At 39.0% G+C, this 23,520-nt stretch overlaps 1 protein-coding gene across 2 annotated transcripts in view; it reads left to right on the top strand.

Moving 5' to 3' along the window:
* The first annotated feature begins 1,333 nt into the window (after nt 1-1,333).
* Nucleotides 1,334-23,520, top strand: part of CACNA2D1 (calcium voltage-gated channel auxiliary subunit alpha2delta 1) — a 480,944-nt gene continuing 458,757 nt past the window's right edge. For both annotated transcript variants that reach the window (XM_040644315.1, XM_040644316.1), the window contains exon 1: nt 1,334-1,531. In XM_040644315.1, coding sequence (XP_040500249.1) covers nt 1,437-1,531 — 95 coding nt within the window. In that variant the 5' untranslated portion in view covers nt 1,334-1,436. The remainder of the gene's footprint in view (nt 1,532-23,520) is intronic.

Raw genomic sequence — 23,520 nt, forward strand, 5'->3', positions numbered from 1 at the left:
TTTCTAGAAGGGCTAAACTCGCCCCGCCACTGCTTCTCCTGGGGGGTTGGAGGTGAAAGTGGTCTGAAATGGCTTCTCCCTAGCTCTTACCCCCCTCTCCCCCGTCCTTTCATTTCTCCTCCACATTTCAAGTGCATTTCGCAAATTGCCACCTGTTCCTGCTGCTTACCCTTTCCCTGCTTTCACATTGACAAAGTGAACTCACCCCTACAGCAACCCTGTCAAGGCAAAGCAGCCCAGTGGCCAAAGCAGGGCGTTTTGGAGGTCTCTCACTAGGATGTTAAAAAGCCCTTCGCAGCATTGTCCTCCCGGGAAGGAGAATTCGTCCCTCCAGCACTCCGTCCTGCTTAACGGCAGGTCCGGAAAGATTTTACAACGTCAGGTCCTTCTCTGACAGTCCTCAGCCCGGGCCCTGAGGCTCGGTTCTCGCCAGGTGAGCCCTACTTGGGCGTGGGGCCGCTGGCACAACTGTCATTCTGCCACGCCAGAGGCTCTAGCCTCTGGCACTTCACGGCAAATAAATAGTGCCACCTGGTAAAGTAAAAAGTGGTGCTTTAAAATGCAAATACAACCCCTCCTACATTTGTTGTCAAATCACTTCTCCACGATTCCTAGGCAGGCAGTGGATTCTGCGCCTGGGAGAAGGGCTGGGGGAACGTGCCTGCCTGTGCAAAAATAACCCCCGAAGACTCAAGCCAAGTACTCGGCTGGAGCTCTGAAGCCTGTAGATGCCCGCTGGGCGGCTGGCTGTCCCCCGGGAGCCCCGCGGGGCTGGGTCCGCTCCCCCGCCTCACGCCGGGCGGCGGGAGCAAGCCGACGCCGACTTTGGGAGTTCCTTTCTGCCTTGTATGGAGGGCTGCTCCGGGCCCGTCTCCGCCCGACTGCTCTGACGCCCAGCCCTCCCGCTGCCCACCCCCAGCCACCTCCCTCTGACTTGCCCGGAGAAGCCAGACGGAGCCTCTCCCTGCCACAAGTCTCTCCGCCTGCCATTCCCCCATTCCAGCATCCACCCCCACCCCCTCCCCAGCGCCGTCACCCCTCCTCCGCCCCCGCCTCCGCCTCCTCCTTCTCCCCAGGCAATCAAGGGAATAAATCAGGGAGGAAACCAAGAGGCACAGAGATAGCGAGAACGCAGGAGCGCCGGCGGACTCGCCCAGGTCTGTTTCCAAAGTCGCCCTTGATGGCGGCGGAGGCGAGGCAGCCGCGGCGCGGAGCAGCCGACGCGCGCTAGTGGGTCCGCCTGCCGCCGCCCCTTCCCCCGCGCCGGGTTTCGCCCCTGCCGCCCCCCGCGCCAGTCCGCGCTTCGGCCCCCGGCGCGCCAGTTCTCCAGACGTCCACGGTACGGGCGGAGTGTGCTCCTTCTCCTCCCGCGGTTTCCAGCGGCGTGCCTTTCCCCCAGCTGGGGAGGGAGGCGGGATTGATCTTCGATCGCGAAGATGGCTGCTGGCTGCCTGCTGGCCTTGACTCTGACACTTTTCCAATCTTGGCTGATCGGCCCCTCGTCGGAGGAGCCGTTCCCTTCGGCCGTCACGTAAGTCGCCGAACGGGGAGGGCTGGGAGTGCGGGCCGAGGGGTGCCGCGGGAGCTGGGCGCGGGGACAGTTCCCGACTAGCGGGGCTTTTCTGCCCGTGGGGGTGGGGAGCGATCCGGGCTCGGATCTGGAGAGGCCGAGCGGGAGGTGCGCGCGGCTCGCCGCCGGAATGCGCGCCGAACCGGCGTCTCGGGCGTCTTGGTGGGGCCGGGCTGTCCCGGGAAACGTCCGCTTACTACTCGCGGCGCCTCAGCCTGTCTCTGAAAGGATTCCTTAGACTTAAAGAGTTCAGCTGTACTTGGGTGGGTGGGGGGGGGAAGTTTCCAGCCAGATATCCGCTGTCCTCAAACCCAGTCCGGGGGTGGGGGGGAGTTGTGTGTGTTTGGGTGTTTTACAAATAGGTAATTTTGCTCTTGCCAGGGTAGCATGGACTTCTCCCGCCCTTGGCCTGGGGGATGCTCTCTAATTGCTGTAGTGGCCAAACTCATTTAGAGCCCAAATTACTGGGCGCACTTGACAGTCTCTCTCATCGGAAGAGTGCTCGACGCAGCTTAGAGTGCTGTCCACTCAAGGGGCTCGCAGGTACTGGGACCACACTATCCAACCTCCTCATCCTTCATTCGAAGCATCTAAGTGCCGGCAGACACACTGTTTCTGTTCTTAGAATGAATAGAACCTGTTCTTTGAGGGAGGGATGAACGTTTCCAGAGTCGCCTGCAGTTTTCTCTTATTTTTAACATTTCTAAAATAACTTAAAAAATTCGCTGCCGTTCTGGAAATAGAGTATTTAAAGGTAACTCTACAGTCACACGGCAGGAAGGGAATGAAAATAATAATTCTCTTTTCTCGTAGGCTGGAAAAGAAGAAGCAAAGTCAATAGCTCATAAAAATATATACACATTTTTAAATGCGCTGAAGAGCCTATCGGGCATTTTGGGAAAGCATTTATTTTGGTTCTTAAAGCTACTTTAAAGCTTCTAAGAGTAGGTGATCTTAAATGGATGAGTCACTTTAATGCATTTTACATAACAAAAACAAAGCCCAAGGTAGCCTTCCGGTATTTCTGCTGTTGGGAATTATTTGCTGTCCTTTGTTGGCTGAGTGCTGAATACTGGAGTTTTTGGTCGATGGTAATAGTGAACCTTTACCAGTTGAAACCCTGCAGTGATTATTTAAGATGCAGCTTAAAGTATTTATTACATTAGGTGTCAGTGCAAGAATCGGAAGGATGCACATTCTAACCCGGAGAAGGGGAGTGTCGAATATTTTTTGTCATTGATTTACAGTCATGCTCCTTTTTAGATAATCTTCCATAAAAATGATTGCAGATCCTTTTTGTTATGAAGCAAAAGGGTAAATGCCATCTGTAGATCTTTCTTTAATTGGCAGTATGTTCCAAGCGGATATTTTGAAATATATAGAGTAAGAATTACTCTAAAGATGCTTCAAAATTATTCACTCTTATTAGGAAATTACACTTTTGTTGATTGAATTCATTATTCTTTTTGTAGCTTGGCCTATAAAGCAAGAACTCAAGTGATTCGCTTTCATTTGTGTCAAATAAAGAAGTGTCTCTTTAAAAAGGAGTCGGTGTGTGCAGTTCACATCTTTTTAACGTGTTATTTTTAACTGACAATTTATCAATATTTCTTTCATTTGGAGGGAATGCATCATTCACCCCACTGGGGGAAACTGTAACTTTTTAAAGATACAACAAAATACCACCTTTTATTCCAGAACGTACCATTGTAAAATATTAATGTACAAATTCTTATTGTGAGAAGGACATCTGCAAAAAATGCTTTCCTAAAATTAAAATAACTTAGTGTTTATGGTCAGAAATTCACTGGAGACAGTAAAGAAAATAAATAGTGAAGAAAAGTAGGAATTAGGAAACCACAATTTCTTTCCTTTGAAAAGATTTGAAATTTATTGTTTAACAATGGAAACTTAAGATATTTTCAAATAATATGGAACATTAGTTATTTTGTAGAGTGAAAGCTTAATAAAAGACCTTGTAGAGCTAAGTCAGTCTCTGATAGGTAACCTTAATGCTGTTTGTGTAAGTCTTGTGCGTCTTCAGTAATTTATTTCAAAAGTTAAAATCCCATCTTCTGAGGAGAAATGATAGTTGACATTTGTACTTCTTGTTAGGTTTCTGAATAAACTTTATGAAATTTAAAAAAGTGCAGTGTTAATTTTGTAAAGGTGTGCTATTTGCTTTTCTTGCAAGAAAATTCATATGTAGTGTTTATCATGATATATCTCAAATCTTTGGGAAACATTTCAAGCTTATAAAAACTCAGTACAAAGCTTATAGTATCATTAAAAGCAAACTATTACGCTCCTATATATAAATTTCTCAGGAAATCATTAATTCTTTTGTTTTTTTTCTTACAATTTTATTTTTCCCGGGAAAAGTAGTATCAGTAGTTTTAGAGGAAGAACATGCCATTAACACAGTATGAAATTAATTGTGCACTCACTAGTGGGACCTGAATTACAATTACTAGTACAAAAATTTAATTTTTTTTAAGTATTGTTAACAATAATATTAAAGGTTTAAGTTTTATTTTAATAAAACAATGCATCATTTTAAATTTCATTTTAAATTTTTCCTGGTTTAGCATATATTCTCATAGCATATTCTTCTGGATTTAAGTATAGTTAAAGTGTTCTAAGACCTAACACTAAAATAACAAGGTTCCCCTCCCCCCACCAAGAAAGGAATTTTGATGCAATTCTTTTGCTAGGTTAGGCTTTACTTTTGGAAATGATTGTCTCAATAAAGTGTGAATCATAAATATGCCATATGGTATCAACCATCTAATGCATATTGGTGTATATGTAAATGGAAATCACATCATTTTCATGTTATAGTATGCACATGTTATATTGGTAGTTTAAGATAGAGTTTTCAAATAGGGAGTTCTTGCTTGTTCTAGAAATAATTTCTTAGCACATAAATGAAAACACTTCTGTTTTAAAATTCAGAATAATGTTTGTTAGCCAGTATTGTAATGTTAATTTAAATCTGTTGCTTTTTTATTTTAGAATCTATTTACAAATCCAGATTTTAAAAAAAAATCACTGTAGTTATAACTACTGTTAGTGTTAAATTTTTATCTCAAAATACCAATCAGTCAAGAATAATTGGCTGAGAGCCCATTGGTATATGGGGATTTTAATACAAACAGTGTAATAGGATACATATATTAATAAGAATTATAGGTATCTACAGGAGATAGATATATCTCATGAAAGAGTAGTAGTTTGGGGTTTAAATACTTAAGATATAATTTTTTTCTGTTATTAGAGAAATTTATACTTAAAGGCTATAGAAAATAAGTTTATGTCATAACATTGGGATGGATGTCTTTTTCATGTGTTAGAAGTGACATAATTATTTTCATTTGGGCTTAACAATTTCTGTTCACATACTACATGTATAAGGAAATGTGCCTTAAGATAAAATAAGAGGTAAAATATTGATTGTAAATTAAAACCTAAAAACAATGACTGCTAATAAATCCCTTTCTCAGATCTTTAATTTGTTCTCAGAAGCTTAACCATAAGACAACATTTATTATTCCACAGGTGTATGTTTAAAATATGCAACAGTAGATATATTTTTCAGGTAAGTAGTAACATGATGTTAAATATCTTAATATTTATACATGGGTATGTGTGTAGCTGTTTGGATTGGCATTTGAATGAGCATTAGGCAGAGTGTAATGGATATGATCTAAAAAATATTTTGTAAGGTACAAGAATCTAAGCTTATTATGGCTTATAAAAAGGAATAGAATGTACCTTTATTGTTTTGTATGGCTTTCACTAGTTCAATTTTAATTTAATAAGTGCATATAAAATTAAAATCTATAGTAAATTGTTCATTTTGAAAATAGAAACTTTACCACTCTTTTTCTTCAAAGAAACCTGGCTGCGAGGACACTTTTCTATTATTTCTGCAACACTGATTAAAAAAAAATAGTCAAATACATTTTCATTCTCAGGTTTATACGTTGTAAGGTTTTGCAAAAATATAAATAATGCATGCAAATTGTGTATTCACATTTACTGTGTAGATTCATAAGTTTATATAAGAACAGTGCATTTAGGAATTTTTAAAATGACTTAAAAATCGTACCCATAACAAAGTATTATTTAATTGATATGTTTTCTGGAGTATCATTATATAAAACACACAGAAGTTTCTGTTCTTTTCCCTTTTTTTTTTAAATATGGATATGGATTTCCAAGAAAATAATCTGTTCTTCTCAATTCACATCTGGTTTTCTAAATAAATGTCTTTGAACTGTTTATAACCATAAACTGGAGACTTAACTGATTAAAATAAAATAAAGTATATTTTAGGGAAATCATCTGATTTGTTGATTTCCTTCAGTCTCTTACATGTACGGACATGATCAGTTCCAACATAAACATACTTAGATAGGAGTTTCAAAAAAAACCCAGAATTTGTTTCAGTATTTCTAAAAAAGTCACATTTTGTTATTACTGAAGTGTCAGCATTCCATCATTTGTAATAGTATTGTTGTAATATTTCAGAAAAGAGTGTAAGCTGCTCGCCATGGGGAATGAGCTCTGTTCTATCCCATCCAGTCCTCATTTACTTAAGGCTTATAGTGTGTGCATCAGACACTGTGTCCCTACGGTGTCAGCCACTTTTTCTTTTCATGGACTGTTTATGTCTAGTACTGCAAACGTCCCTAAGCCTTTCATAGGATTGCTTTCCAGTAAACTTTGAACTGTATCAAGATGGTCAACCGTGTAGCTTACGCATGATTTATTGTCTGTGTGTGTATGCCCCAAATCATGAAACTGGTTGTATCCTATTGTTTACAGATGTGAAAGAAAAAGGCGATTGACTTCAGTGTTAATTGAAGTAAGAATAGTAGTACTTTGTGAAAATTATTGTATTTACCTTTTCCTTCAGGGTCTAAAATATCAGCATTGCATAATTAGATAATTTGTTTATATTATAGTATTTTATTTATTAGATTATATTTATCTATATAGGTGCCTGTTATCTATCTGTCTGTCTATCTTTTGGTGCATGCTCACACACATATTTCTCTTTAACCTTCTTCGAGTGGTTTGCTAGGGTAGAAAAACCTCACGTGAGGTAAATTTATTAACAATCCTGTATGCTTGAAGATTCCTGCCAATCCACAACTGTTTTTAGTGGCTGAATCTCTTTCAAAATATTTTTATAACAGTAGCATTTCAGAATAATTTGTAAGGAGAATCAAATGAGATAATTGTATACAAAAGCATTGAAATGCTCAGGTCCTATACAGATGTTATTAACATAATTGATGAGTAACAAGTATGATTTTGCCATCTTTTTAGCAAAACAGGTCTATTGAAAGAAACTACTGCATTTGACATGTTGGGCACTTATTAAAAGGCCTTTGCTACTAAGCAGTTTTTATTTTGGACATTTAGATGTGGGATATTTAGAAATTTTTAATATTGAACATATTTTATTTAGGAATAAAGGATAAATGTAAACAGTTTTAAATATTTTATTTGTAAAATTTAAACTGTTAGGTTTTCCTTATAGGTTTATATAATTTGTATAATTCAGTATTATTGCTCCGTTAAAATCGCCATTTATACAGATTTTAGCGAGATAATAAACAAGGAAAAGATTGACATTGTGGCCTCAACGAACTGGCACACTTTTACAGTTAATTTCAATAATGCAGGATCAGGTTGTTACATATGAAGCAATATTTAAAGTTCTCTTTGAATATGAATGCGGGATATTTCTGGCTAAATGTTATTTTAACATTTGCTTCTGCTGATTTTTTTTTTTTAACCATATGCTTCTGCTGGATTAAAAAAAATAGGATACATTTTAAATTCTGTATCATAAATGGAAGAACAATTTAAAGTACAAATGATGGCAGTGGATAATAATGGTGTTGCCCATTTTAAAGGCTTCAGATTTGGGGATAATCTTACTGTCAATTTGAAAATTTTTTTTCCTGAGTCATTAAAAATTTATTATAGTTGTCTCTGGGCAAACTGAAAAAATAACTCCTGTATTCTTTTATTCAGACAATTGCTACTTCTGTCTCTCTTTCATACACTTACACATTTATTGTTAATCGTGATTCATTATTATTTGCATATTACATCAAATCAAATGGGGAGTTTTTGCTTTGTTTTCTCCCAAGTGACCTGTGACCAGACCTCAGGACCTTCTCCCTTGAATCATCTCTGACTGTTTCAGGGGCCTCTCTCTTACCCTTGGACACTTCTCTCTATAGGGAAATTGTTGAGGGATTTTGATGCTCAGATAAATCTGTAATACATGATCAACACTTCTACCAAAATTGTCAAACAGTCTAGACAATTGTTTCTTTTGACATTTTTCCGCCTACTGTGGGGGATAATTAGGGGAAAGAGGAGAAAGAGGTAATAAAATTGTTCTCTGTCTAAGGTGCCTACTGTCAGGCTATAGAAAGGGATGGTTAGACATTAATGATGTCTTATTTTGAGGGTTAAAGGAAGAATGGCTCAGTAAAATAACTGGGCTTAGGCACACTGAGGAAATCTGATTTAGAAAAGCGATCAAGAGTTGTTGTGGTGAAAATGCCATGAGAAATAATGCATGGTACGTGGGGCAGACAAGGGAGCCTTCCGATTTACTTGGTGCGAATTTACATTAAAGGATGCTACAGGGGCAACTGGTTATTTTTTAATTTTCTCCTCCCCTCCCCCCCCACTTCCCAAGTGAATGTGGCTCTTCTGGACATTATGTTTCCTGGCATCATATTCATTTATAGAAACTTGAATATTTATAATATGGACATTCACCTTAGAAACCAAAGACAATACAGTTGTCAAGATCTCAAAAGATAGAAGCAATTAAACATTTTTTTTAAAGAAAACCTTGGGATAATGGCTAATTAGGTAAGAAATATTAGTATAACACTTTATTACAAGCATAAGTGCTGATCATCACACAAGAAATTCTCTAAGTAATTTCTTCAGTTAGATGACAAAGAATGAAATAACTTGCAGGTAGGTAGTCTTCTAGGTAGTACATTTAAGACTTTGGACCTCTGAGTATGCAGTACATGTTATGTTTTAATTTACGCTGTCTTTTTTTTTAATGTCTCCTTCAAATATTTTTAACATCAAATGTAATTTAACTATTAATGCAGGTCTTGTTATTCATTGTAAATTATGTAGTGCACTGAACTTAAATTTGGAGTGTCCAAAGTGAGGAAGAGAGTCCCCAAAGGAGTCATTTACATCTCCAAGGCCACTATGAAGCAGCTGGATCGGTCGGCGCATGACTGAGGAACAGCACATAGCATGTTGAAGAAACACTGTCTATTTTGTATTAGGCATTGTGCTTCTGGGTGGGAAGAGATGTTGCTGGGACCAGGCCATTGGTTTAGTCTAGGTTATAAAATGTTTGCACCAGGGCTGTATTTTTATAAGACCTGAAGTGGGGGATGGGCAGTGTTCGCAACAATGCGGACGTTTGTGGTAGCCCAGCTCTGCATATTCAAGATATTTATTTATTTATTTATTTATTTATTTATTTATTTATTTATTTATTTGACAGAGAGAGAGACAGCCAGCGAGAGAGGTTACACAAGCAGGGGGAGTGGGAGAGGAAGAAGCAGGCTCATAGCGGAGGAGGCCCCCCCCTTTTTTTTTTAAGATTTTTTTTTTTTTTTTTATTCGACAGAGATAGAGACAGCCAGCGAGACAGGGAACAGCTCTGCATATTCAGACAATGTTGGCCTTCATCCTAGGGTTTTTTAAAATTGAAAAGGAAAAGTAATATGTGTCGAATCACAGTACTTAGATGATAGATTCCAGAGAGCCAATAACTGAAGCGGAGACAGTGAGAGCAGTTAGTAAACCATTGCAGCGTTCCCAGAGTGAGAGATGCCTAAGGTCCAAAAAAGAATGGTGGCGAGGTGAGAGCAGAGCAGATGGGAAATGTAAGGCGAAAGTGAAATTTCAGGTGCTTTTGGTTATGGGATTTGGGGATGTAGGAAGAGATAAGAGTCAGAGATGATTCTAGGAGCTCCGTCAGGTAAACCATGCTACATTAAACTTTGGAGAACAGGAGGAACGGTGGGGGTGAAAGTAATAGTTTCACTGTCGGACATCTGGAGTTTGCAGGGTCTCTGTGGATGACTACTGGGCCATTAGAAATAGGTACCTGAAGGGGATTTGGATAAAATAAGAGAACAGTTCTGGTAGAGTGTTGCAGAAAGAAGCGTAGTTTCAGTGCCTTGAAGAGTTGGTAGCAGGTGGGAATATACCAGCAAGCTCAGGTGGTTCTTTCAAGGAATTTGGCAATAAGTGAGGAGAGATACAGAGTTCAGAAAAGGGGGTTTAAGGGATTTGGCATTCTTTTGTTTACAGAATTAAGAGTTATCTCAGGCAGTTTGGAATTCTATGTGGTGGAAACCCATAGGACTATCTTAAACCAAAAGGGGAAGTATTTTTCACTAGTAGTGGCTGGATGATCAGTCATGGGAGTTAAGGTCAAAGATGTGCCAACAACTGCAAAAAGGGGTGGGACTGCTCTCAGGATCATCTCTCATTCCAGTCTTTGGTTTTCTTTGTCTAAGTCTTTATTCTTCTCTGTCCCTGTATATTGGCTTTCTCTGCTTCCCAGTGTTTGTTGAATTGCTGGGAGGGCTTACATTTTCTCCACTGAAGCTTTGAACCAGTTTGAGACTAGAATCCTAGTCCGAAACATAGCCTCCTAAACAAGGTATGTTGACATTCTGAATATGGGCCAGATGGCCACCTATAGCCCATTCAGTTGTGATCAGGAGATGGGGTTTGGAAAAAAGACTCTGGTTGCCTGAGCTTAGGTCACTCCTGAACACGTTGGTACTATTTCACTGGAGGTCCTACACTGCAGCAGGCCCCTTGCTATTACCATGACTAGAGCAAGAGGCATTTCTTAGCAAAAGGCTCCAGGAGGGTGGGGAAGGTTGTAGAGACAAGTAAGTGTTACCAGACGGGGAGATTGGGGCTTATCAGAGGGAGAAGGCCAAATGGCAGAGATGAAAGAGATGAGAGAGGCCTTGATTGATGGGAGAATGTTCTGAGAGAGGCAGGTGAGGAAGGGATCAAGAGGAAAAACAATGTCTTACAAAGTAACTTCTGAAGTATGAAACAGCCTTGAGAATTAAAGTAGATGGGTGAAATATAGGATAGACACACTTTTAATTTGCTGGAGAGGTTTTTGGAGGAATGCTCCAAATTACAGATTCCATTCTTAAGAAGGAATGACATGATTCAGAAATGTAATACATACACATTAGCAATGTTCAAATTTTGAGATTGACCAAGTATAGTCTTTCTTTACTTAATAGTAAAACTTCAGTTCACCACTATATTCCCTTTGGGCACAGCAACATTTGGCTCCCTTTTGTCTTTTTCTTTTAACTTTTTTATTTTTTGGAGAGATTACCTTGAAGGTCTGTGTAGTTTTGCAGGTTTTAATATGTGCATATATTTATGGTAGGAAGATGTTGCAGACATATCAGTGAAAAGGAAAAAAAAAAAAAAGAGCAAATAGTTATTTCTTTTGCCAGTCTAGCGTACTTTATTTGTTATTTGGCAGATTGGGGTAGTTTCCTGCCCCACCTTGTAGGTGCTTCCACCCCACCCCATATCCAGTCTTTAGCACAGGGCAGAAATTTGAATTGCAACAGATCGTGTCAAGAAAACAAAATAATAAATTTGATAAGATAACAAACCCCCCGACAGATAGAATATTCCTTCAAAACCTGTCCCTTCTTGCCCCTTACAAAGGCATCTCAGGTCTCCTGAAGATCTGGAAATTACTGGCAGCTGCCATCACAGCAGTTCCCTGAGTTTCCAAGATGACTGAATGAGTGGCTTGGATCGCAAATGCCAGTGGATTTAAGAATCAATCTTGATCTCATTGGTCCCAGCTCAGTGTGGAAAAACCACTCTTGTGGTTTGTAACAAGAGATGAGAAGAGTTAGATGGGAAGAGTGGGCTATTTATTTCCCTTTTGTGATTCTGCTCTTTTTTTCTCTCCTGTAGGTATTCACATTGTACTTAAGTTTATTTTGATGTCTCTTCCTGCAGAATGTCTGGACACTAATAGTTACTAACAACTATCTTCCAATGATTATAATATTGCTTTCTGATCACTTTGAGCTCCCGGTGTGTGCCAAGCACTGAGAATTAACACTGTTTTTTAAGTCATCCATCCTTTAGGCCAGTACCCTAAGAGAAGTATTATTATCTTTCCTGTTTTGTAGATGAGGGAAGTTAACTTGAGAGTATGAAGAACTTTTTGGAATTTTCCTAGGAGCTAAAAATTTGACCCCAAGCAGCTTGATTCAGAATCCGACGCTTACCGGCTGTCCTTCACTGCCCTGTTGTGGCCGGAGCTGGTGTCTTAGCAGCCGCGCTCTCACCGGGTCCAGTGGTGGATGGCTGCATATTCCAGCAGTGAGGTCGAGTGGAAAGAGGAGTCTTGTAAAGCAGAGCAAAACCAACTCTCAGTTTCAGTTTCTCCATCTGCAGAACAAGGATAATATTAACTTCACCCTGAATCACAGTGTTGTATTATGAGGATCAAAGGAGAGGGTGCATGGGGAACTTTGAAGGACTGTTTAACAGGCAGGCTTTATTATTTGTACCACTTGTGATTTGTCTGCCTTCTAGAGATCATGAATTGATGACTGAGGTTTAGCGAGCTAGATTGTTGTGCTAATAGATCACTTAGGCCATTAGAAAAGCCTGAAATGAATGAGCAAAGGAACGCTTAGCAGGCCTGAGAAATGTCTCTTCCTAAAACTTGTGTAGCCTTTAATCCTAAAGCGGAAATGAAAGGACTAGAGTGAGTGAAGTGTTCTGTCTCTGGGTTAGGGACACAACCCAGATCCTAAAAGGGACCACGAAGACAGCAGAACCACAAAGGATTTGATGTGTTTTATCTTGACATTTCAGCCAACACCTGTTGTCTGAGAACTGTGCCACAGGAGGTTGAATCTATTTTTAAAAGCCATGTCTTTGCTGATAACCTCTCATTTTCAAACACAGATGTGAGTTTTCAGCTTCAAGACAGACTATTGGGAAGTTAATAAAGCAATGTGTCCATGATGTTTATAGAAATGATTTCAGACAACCCTACAAACTGGGTGAGCACAGAGGAGTAAAATCGAGGCCAGTTGCATTTTTATCAACCAACACAGAAGTCGTTAGAAACCTGCCAAGAGCCTACTGAAAAAGGCCATTTTCATTTGACTCATCCAGCTGGTGATGAGTGACACTCATTTAACCCCACCCCTTAACTTTATTGTATAAATGGAGGTCAGCCTGCCACAGACTCTCATCTTTTGTTGGTAGAAATAGAACACCTAAATGAAATTACTACTGCACATATCTAATCGATTCCTGGAGGAAAGCGATGTTTTAGATAAAACTGTGCATTAATAACATGACTCATGAGTACAACTTGGTGATACCATTGAAGCTGCTTGTTTTCAAGTGCCAAGGACCGGCCTTTTTATGGCAGTCAGCTTGACATTTGCCACAGAAAGGAGTGTGCAAAATTCTTATGATGTTTGTCACGTTAAAAATACCAAACCCTTCATTGCCTTGACATTATATTAGAATTGACTTAAATTTGCATCTGCAGAAATGTTAGGAGAGACAAACGGGCCATGTGAAGCCTCAGGAGGATGGGCACAATGGAGGGTGGGCAGATTGCTCTAAATTAGACATGCAGAATGCTTGGTTGTCTCTCCAAACACCTGATTTTCCTGTCGATATAAATGTAGAAATCAGAATTAATTTTCATGGGGTAGAATTTTATTGTGCATGGGTAGCTCAGTTCCCAGGGGATTGATACATGGTGTTAAGGTCTGCTGGTGAGTAATTGTTTAAAATTTATATTAATACTCTATGGTAATAAATAAACATAGGGGAATGGTAACTCATCACAGAGCAAACCATGTATGATAATTAGATGAGGTCATTCATCTCCTTAAATTATCAGATGTGACACAACCTGTCTGTGTGGTGTCTACAAGCCAGCTGAGTCCCTGTGTGTAAATGACTGTGACAGAGGGGTGGTTTGAGGGTTGCAAGCCTTGGATTTGGTCCCTCCCTTTCTGGGTTTTTCTACATGTGAAGTCAATTGGCCCCTGGGATTCTGTTTTTATAATATGCACAGGGATCTAAAACCTGAGATCAACAGGCTGCTCAGAATCTGTTTTTTTTTTTTTTTTTTTTCCTGTTTTCTGTTTTCCCTGCATCCCTACCTTAACTAATGGCAGGGAATCATATTTATATAGTGCATATAAATATGGTGTTTATAAACATATTTGATGTTTATATTTACTATATATGTAATATAACAATATATTAGGATAATAAGTGTTACACATATTAGACATGTAAACATTAATCTGTAATGTTAATACATGTAAATATTGTATATAATATAAACATAATTTATATGGAATAAAAATAACAAAACATTAGTAAAGTATGCATATAGATTCAGATGTGTTACGTATATGTAGAATATATATTTAGAAGACATTATAAAACCTGAAAATGGTTTCTAATACCCAGAAATGCTGTCATACATATGAAGGATTGCAAATTTCATTAGGACTAATTGAAACATCAAAATGGTTGGAATAGGATATGTGCTTGCTGATTATAATTTTAATTTTTTGTTGGCTTTGAGTCCTGTGGATCCCACTCTTTCACATCTTCCAAACCCCACAGTGATTCCATATTGCCCCACTTGCCTCCAAAAGTTGCTAGGAAGCGTGTTCATAGACATTTAAGCAAAGCCAGAACCAGACTGGTTTGTCTTCTGGCAGTCCCAAGGACTCAAGGTAGGCATTCTGGTGTGGTCGAAAGAATCAGAGTTTTGAGTCAGGTGATGTGAAGGTTAAACCCTGGCTCTGATAATAGTCTGTGTGATCATGGGAAGTTAACTTCCCTGAGTTTCAGTTTCATGCTCTGTAAGACAGGAATCATACTCCATACCTCTTAGGGAAAATTCTGAGGCTTAAATGAGAGGCCGTCAAGTCCTGGTGTGTGTATATTCCACTGAATTTATTGTGCAAAGGGTGAAAACTGTTAGTTTCTTTCATCCTATTTACTGGGAAACCAGTAGAACTGGAGGTTTTCCTTCCAGTTTTAATCCACTCCTAGGACTGTCTATGGGCATTATTAGGGATTACTTGATTTTTCTAAATAATCTCTTACTCTGTTCATGTTAAACAAATCAGAGCATTGGGAGGAAGTCTTCCCTGGAATGGGCATGGGAACGGGAGGAGTAAGTCAAAAATAAAACACACCAGACCTTGTCCAGTGTCCTCAGGTTGGGGGTAAGGTTCCCCATGCTTTGTGTCATGGTGGTTGTCTGATGTTGGGTCATACCTCACTGGGAGAGATGACAAGCTGCATCAGCTGCTGTTGAGACCACATCCTCTCAGTTTACCAAATTAGAACAGATTCCTCCCAAAACATGTAGGTCTCTTATTTTAAATGGATTTGGATGTTGGATTCATGCTAAGTATCATTAAAGCTTCATTCTTATACCTGACTACCTAGTACTTACGGTTCTAAAATGTGCTCATCTACAGGGTGGTTGCAGCCTTTCTAACCAGGCTTCTTCATCTGAACCACAGAACATAGATAATGGTTTGAAAGATTCTCTTTCAGTTCTCTCAGAAACGGTTCATAACTAGTATTCTCGAAGCATAGAGAGACTAATTCTTAAAGATTGGATGCTGTGGAACATTACGTTTTCATTCTTTCATGGAACTTTCCTGGTTAGGTAAAAGTGTGGATTCAAAGCTCAGCTCTCCGATTATTGACTGGCTAACTTGAATGGTTGGTAAACCTCCTAAAGTTTGGAGGATGAAGAATGTTAATTCATGTAAAGCAGTGGCACAAAGAAAGTACTGCATCAATATAATTTGATGAGAAGCAGGAGAATTTCGTGGAGTCAGGTGACTTGGGTTCCTGTTGGTGTCCACCACTAATGATGTGGGACCTGAGGAAGAATTTCTGGTTTTAGCACCGGACTATTTCCTAACGACGTGATATTCTAGTGTGTCTGTTGAACATAAACTAGATCTTTCTTGGTACTCCAGTACTCTGGTGCCTGTGGGTATGCTTTGGAAAAGATCCCACCTCCCACCCCTGTATTTAAGTTTTCTCTCTTCTGATCTTTCTGAAAGCAAAAATGGTGAGGTTTGATGTTTTCTGTGCTTTTTAATACTCTCTGTTACCCCTAAATTGCACGAAAGCATAGTATAGTACCAGGCTTCTTTCTATATCTGATTGAAGGGCATATTAAGAAATATGTAATGAAGTGAGTGATGTAGCATTCTTTTTTTTTTTTTTTTTTAAGATTTTATTTATTTATTTGATAGAGAGACAGCCAGCGAGAGAGGGAACACAAGCAGGGGTAGTGGGAGAGGAAGAAGCAGGCTCCCAGAGGAGGAGCCTGATGCGGGGCTCGATCCCAGAGCACTGGGATCACACCCTGAGCCGAAGGTAGATGCTTAACGACTGCGCTACCCAGGTGCCCTGTGATGTAGCATTCTTGTGTACAGAAAAATAATGTTAGTGGCCCGTTGCCACCTCATGATTTTGTTTTGTAAAAGACGTCCTATAGATGTTCTCTCTTGATAATATATTTCTAGTAATTGTTGCAAACTGTCTGAAGCTGGTAACTCTAAAACCGTGTCAGCAATAATTGTAATACTATGTATAACATAGAATGGTGCCCCTCTCCTCCTTTTAAGACTAGAGATAAATATATGGTATTTTACCTTGAGGGATAAATTAATATTATGAACTTTTTTTTTTTTTTTTTGATTCATTCATTTATTTTAGAAAGGGAGAGAGAACGCACTTGCATGGAGTACGGGAGGGGCAGAGGGAGAGAGAGAATCCCAAGCAGACCCCATACCAAGTGCGGAGCCTGACATGGGGCTTGACCCCATGACCCTGAGACCATGACCCCAGCGGAAACCAAGGGTCGGCCGCCCAACCGACTGAGCCACCCAGGTGCCCCTATTATGAAGTGTTTTTAAAAAACAGTATAGGGGCGCCTGAGTGGCACAGTCATTAAGTGTCTGCCTTCGGCTCAGGGTGTGATCCCGGTGTTCTGGGATCGAGCCCCACATCAGGCTCCTCCGCTAGGAGCCTGCTTCTTCCTCTCCCACTCCCCCTGCTTGTGTTCCCTCTCTCACTGGCTGTCTCTCTGTGTCAAATAAATAAATAAAATCTTAAAAAAAAAAGTAAATCAATTATACTGTTAAAAATATCAATTCTAATTTTTCAAAAAGAATTTATATTAGAGCTCATCACGCGTTTTAAAGTTCAGAGGTGTGTGTGTAGAATCACATACTGAGTGGCTTATCCTTGTGCCTAGTTGACTAGATTTCCTCCTAGTTGTAATTGTGTGACTAAATGAGAGAAGTCAGGAACCTGTTAAATTCTCAACACGTATGCCAAGAAGATTGGAATCAAATTATATAGAAGAGATTGAATACTGGGGCGCCTGGGTGGCACAGCGGTTGAGCGTCTGCCTTCGGCTCAGGGCGTGATCCCGGCGTTATGGGATCGAGCCCCACATCAGGCTCCTCTGCTATGAGCCTGCTTCTTCCTCTCCCACTCCCCCTGCTTGTGTTCCCTCTCTCGCTGGCTGTCTCTATCTCTGTCAAATAAATAAATAAAATCTTAAAAAAAAAAAAAAGAGAGATTGAATACTGACCACTGATTTAAATGAAAGCAAACCAGACAGAATCTTCATAAAGGCATTTTACATGAAGATGGATAGATAACATGAATCTCTTGTTTAGAATTTATACTAGTTCTAGATTCATTTATTTATTTTGGTTTGGTATTTTTAATACCGTGTAATATATTACCACAAACTTAGTGGTTTCAAGCAGCGTGTGTTTTCTCACCGTTTTCTTGGTGAGGAGTCTGGCTGTGGCTTAGCTGGATCCTCTGCCTGGGGCCTCTCAAGGTTGCAGTGGGTGGTGACTGGCCTGCTCTCCCTTTTGGGTTACTCTCTTTTCCTCTTTTAAGCTTATGTGGTTGTTCACACTTCTTTGTGGTTGTAGGAATACCTCTTCCCTCCTTCCATTTGTTCTCAGCATCTAGAGGCCACTCAGTTCTTCTCCTCTTACACAGAGTGGTTCACTTCTTCAAGGCCAGGAGGAAAATCTCTCCATTCAGAAGGGGGCCCCGTCCCTCCTAAGAACTTTCAATTAATGGACTAGAACACCCAAGGGGCGCCGGGATGGCTCCCCTGGTTGAGTGTCTGCCTTTGGCTCAGGTCAGATCTCCAGGTCCTGGGATGGAGCCCTGCATCAGGGTCCCTGCTCAGCGGGGAGTCTGCATGTCTCTCTCTCCCTCTGCCCCTCCTCCCTGCTCTTCCTCTCTCTCTCAAACAAAAAATCTTAATAAAAAATAGATAGAACGCCCAAGATAATCTCTTTTGATTAACTCAGAATCAAGCAGTTTGAGTCTTACATCTACAGAATCCCTTCACTTTTGCCCCGGTAACAGCCTCACTGTGGCAGTGATGTCCCTTCATAATCACATGTATGACACCCCACTGTAGAGAGTAGAGGATACATGGGGACCAACTTAGAATCCTTCCTTCCACAGGTTTTACTATAAGACAATCATAAAAACACCAAAAACTAGAAAATAGGATGCGCATTCCTTTCCCTCTTTAGATGTTCACAAACTTCAGAAATGCTCTGAAATAGATGACCTATCATCTTCTTGCCTCCAGGCAAACAGTGCTTTGCCACATTGGTTCTGATCCGTCCTGTAAGGAAAGTGAATGACAATAGCTCATTAACAACTCATTCCTAGCATTAGCTGAACTTTTCACCCTCTGCAAAGAAAAGAATTCTCTATGCTATGGTTTTAAGCCAATTTACACAATTATTGTCAATAAATGTGTGGAGAATTGTAGGACAGTTCTTTTGAAATGCAAAGGATTAAGTTACTTCCAAGTTAAGGTTTATACTTTATGAAATCTTAGGTCTCGTGAAATTATGTGCATTTCCCTGCCTGTATAAACTAGGTGATCTTCTAAAACCCTAATCAGCATTTTTGTTATACGTCTCTGTATAGAATGGTAATGTTTCTAATGCCCCATTTATAAAGTATCAATGCAGAAATGTTTGTAACTGAAAACATCCATATGTAATTTCTCCTATTCATTGAATAGATTTAGTTGAATAGCTGTGACTTCTGCTTTTCAAAGAGGAAGATAATCATGAAATGCTTCTCCACAATACCTAAGTACTGGGTACCCAGTAAGTTTACCATAAAAAGGGGGCCCCACTATCCTGCATACAAATACTCCCTTGCTCATTTCATTTTGGAAGTACTGCTGATTGCCTGATTTGTTCAGTATTTCTCTTGTTATTACGTCTAGCACTAATGAATTTGGTAACACCAGGGGATTCCAGCCAAAGTAATTGTCTAATGCAGTGCTTTTTGCACTAACTGCGCTAAAGGAATAGAGTTTATTCATTTTTGGGGTAAATTTCCTATCCATTGCAGATGTTTATTTTTGTAGAATACAAGGAAAATCAATGAATGGGAAAATAGAATTTAAAAAAATATGAACTTCGTTTTTAAATAATTAGATTATATAATCATAACATTACTTTTTTAAACTATTACAAACGTGTCTAAACACTCTCCGTTTCTGTGCTTTTCCTTGAGCCATATCTGCAGAGCACAATCTGAGTAACACTGGTTTAATTGGTTTGGGTGTTTAAGATAACTAAATGGCTGTTTTCAGCTTAAAAATGGCATTTAAAAAATAGATTTTCACATTTAAATCATTTCTTAAAGTGACATAACCTACTTTTTTATTTTGGCTACTGAATAGCTATGGACTTTTTCCTCAAAATAAGCATAATATTTTGGTTTAAAAGGAGGTGCCTATTTGAGATTGCTACATGCTATATAGTTCCTTAGAATTTTATGTTACTTACAAGCAAATTTGACTTTTAGTGTATTCTCTTTAGAACATTTACTATTCCGAATGAGCCGAAACACTTGCTTTGGCAGAACAAATATTTTGGTATTGCAATAAAGGGGAAGACTGCATATTCTTTATCTGATTACTTCTGTAAGTCAGAGCTAATAGGAAGGTAGCTAATCCCTTTTGATGGATTCTTGGATATATTCAAGAAACAGATGGGTCTAAAATTGTTACTACACAAATATCTTCGGTCCTAGAATCAAGAGGCAAACATTTTAATACATACCTGAGGCAGGTTGATTTTTTTTTTTTTTTTGATCTGTATAAAGTGTACTTGTCCTATGAGGCTGAGGGTATATAAAAATCTCCATAGATCCCTCACATCTCAGAGTGTCTGCCCAGGTATAAAAGTACAAACATTCTCACTCTATTGAAACACATGCATATCAAACAATGTGATTCTCTTTAAGGCATTTAAGTTTTCAAAGAATGGCTCAAATGTTCACTTAGTAAGTAGTGAGAATTGCAGAATCTTTTCATTTTTTTAGACCTCGATTTCTCCTTAGGCATTTGTGCACATTGAAATGATAATGTATGAAAAGAAATTTTCAATTTTTGACAAAGGTTTTGTTTTTTTCTCCTGGTTGAGCTAGAGATTTTTCTGACAAGCTTTTGCTAAAAATGTTCTCAATTGCAGGCTTTTACCTAACAAAACCAAAACGTATGAAGTTCTAGCCATACACTGGTAAAACAAGATGATCTGCACTCTATTTTATGCCATTCTGTGCAGTCTCTTCTGAGTTCTATCACTATACACTCATTCCTGAAAGTCTCAAGGACTTTCAGCGTTTTTCCTCATTATTGAGATAAACTAGTTTCCTGAAAAACCAGAATTATATATTTTAAGAGTCTCTCGAAGGGTCCTTACTCAATTCTTTAGTGGGTCACTTAAAACTAATCAAATTTAACAACTCTTGTTATAAAGATGTTGCATCTCTCAGCTAGTATGTAGGATGTCAAGCCAAGAACAGTGTCAATATTGACAGTGCTAGACAAACTCTGGCTAACCCTCCCAGAGCAGCTGGCCCTTCTAAGTGATTTTCAGGATAAGCTCACAAAAAAATACCTTATTGATAAGTTGCCTTATAACATAATTTCTTGGGTCTTACATACTAAGAGTTATGGCTATTTCTATGTAGTTTGAATATTCCCTTCAAGAAAGAATGGTGATTTAGAACATTACAAAGACCATGATTTTGAGAAATCTCCTGAAATTTTAGGAAATTGTCCAACACCTAGGTAACTGTTATAGTTAATTATTACAATAAATTATTAACTATTAATAATTAATCTTATGTGCACATCATTTAAAACATCTTGGCAAGATGACCCTCAAACATGAGTGTCTTAATTTAATTTAATGCATTTGCAAGTTGGCCGGAAATGTGGGCGAGAATTTAGAACCAGATGTCATTGTCTTATAAACTTTACATCTAAAAATAAAGTGTTATTGGGGCACCTGGGTGGCTCAGTCAGTTACGAGTCTGCCTTGGGCTCGCTCAGGTCATGATCCCGGGGTCCTGGGATTGAGCCCTGTATCGGGCTCCACCTTCAGCGGGGGCCTCTCTCTCCCTCTGCCCTACCCCTGCTCATGCTTTCTCTCTCAAAAGATAATAAAAATAAAGTATTACCTTTGTAAACAGGTTTGGTTAGGGTTTAGTGAGGCCTTTTTCTTGGAACTATATAGAGCAACAGGAAGGGAAAATATGTTTAAAGTTATATATGGATGAGGCATCAGAACCTTTGTTGCATCATGTAATTTTTATGAGGCCAAGGTGTTATCTCCAAATTATCGATGAGATTATTCCATTGACCTTTGATGATTTTGAAATGAAAGTCTTTGGGTTATTCTTTCTCTTTCCCCGCCATCTTTAATTACGTTATGAATTAAGGCACATTTATGCATACCTGATCCGATTAATTCTGAGCTAAACCTACCTCCGGGTGAGCACCGCGGAAGTGACATGGCCATTATGTGTAGTAGTGTAGGAGGCAGTCACCAGCTGTGTTAAATGTGGTTTTGTGTCCTTATACCTTTCTTTATACTTCTGCCACAATATTTACTCTTTTCCTAATGGATCAAGTGCCCACAAGCTCTTCCTTGGTTGATCAGATTCCTGCTTTTATGTTCCATCCATGATTTGAGACCTCCCACTCTCTTAAAACAACAACAAACGAACAAACCTTAAAGGAACTCTTCTTTCCCAAACCACTGAATAAACAGAATCTTTCTAGAGATACCATTTGAAAGAGAGTTCACACAGATAAATCTCTAATGTGTAGACCGTATCAGTGCAGACCATATTTTTAAAGAGGGGATTTTTCTGTTCTGTAGTTCTCTTCTGCCTTGTAACTGCAACTATGCAATCTTAGGGTTTTCTGTCTAACTTCAGATTCTACCCTTTAAATATTGGACATTATTATAAAAAAGTCATCATTTTTGATAGCTATCAGTGGCACTGGGAGTGGTAATAGGCTAAGTGTGGCAGTCAAGATATGTGGATATGTGTGGTATTTTATAACAGTTAAACAAGAGTGCTATTTTATAAAATTACAGGTACTAGAATACCAGTGTAGGAGATTAAGAAGGGCAGACCATTAGGATAAGAGGGACAAAGATGTTTTCAGGGTCGTGCACTTAAAGAATTGTAGAGAATAATTGAATTATATACTTAAAGAACTACATGATACAACCAACATGAGAGGAAAGTGTGGTTTGATTTCTCTTTGTGCTCTGATTTTTCTATTTTGTGTCATTCTGCCTTGAAGGTTGAAAATTGACTCCACATAAAATGTAATACAAATTTATCAAAGGCAAGTACTCTGCAAAATTGTTGTTGTTTAGAATAAGGAAACAAGGACCTCAAAACACTTAAAGCAATTATTCCTTGTAGTGTTTTTCAAAGAAGATAGGCTAGCGTTTTTTAAGAGGCAGAACTGGGATTCCAGTTAGGTGCATTTCTGAATACTTTTCTCATGCCTTTATCTGACAATGAGAGTGGTTCTGTTTCTGGCCTCCAAGATGTGGTAGGTTAAAAGCAATGTTTTATCTTGTAAAGAAAACAAAATCACAAGTTGATAATGGGACGAAAACTGGAAAGAGGTTTTTGGAATCTTTAATTAATATTACATGCAATTCAGTTTTGACTCATGTATATTTCTTACCAATCTTACCAATCTCCTAAATTCAGATACAGCGTGATAAAGGCTAAACTATTGTAGTTTAATTTTATAATAATTGGTTATATTTTATAACATATAGTGTTTGGTAACAATTTATTATTTTGACAAGTTAGATCAAATCAGAGAAATTTGACTGAAAATAACTGTTAAGATTTATTAAAATGCACCTAGGAGAGATAGTGTTACCATGTGGAATTTATACCAAGCTGCTAATTTTTCCACCCAGTTTAAGGATGGGTTTTTTTTAACTCAGCATTACTGACATTTTGGACCAGACCATTCTTTGTTTTAATTTAAAAAAATTTTTTTAATTTAAATTCAGTTTAGTTAACATAGTGTATCATTAGTTTCAGGGATAGAAATCAGTTGCATATGACACCCAGTTCTCATTACATCAAGTGCCCTCCTTAATCTCCATCACCAATTACCCCATCCCTCTACAGACCTCCCCTCCAGCTACCCTCTGTCTGTTTCCTATAGTTAAGAGTCTTTTATTTCTTGCTGCCCTGTTTTTATCTTATTTTACTTTTCCTTCCCTTCCCTAATGTTCATCTGTTTTGTTACTTAAATTCCACATATGAGTGAAATCATATGGTATTTGTCTTTGTCCGACAGACCATTCTTTGTAAGGAAGGCTTGTCCTGTGCACTGTAGGATATCTAGTAGCATCCTTGGTTTCTATCTCTTA

The sequence above is a fragment of the Ursus maritimus genome, unplaced genomic scaffold (genome assembly GCF_017311325.1).
Source record: "Ursus maritimus isolate PB19 unplaced genomic scaffold, ASM1731132v1 scaffold_3, whole genome shotgun sequence".
Classification (NCBI taxonomy): domain Eukaryota; kingdom Metazoa; phylum Chordata; class Mammalia; order Carnivora; family Ursidae; genus Ursus; species Ursus maritimus.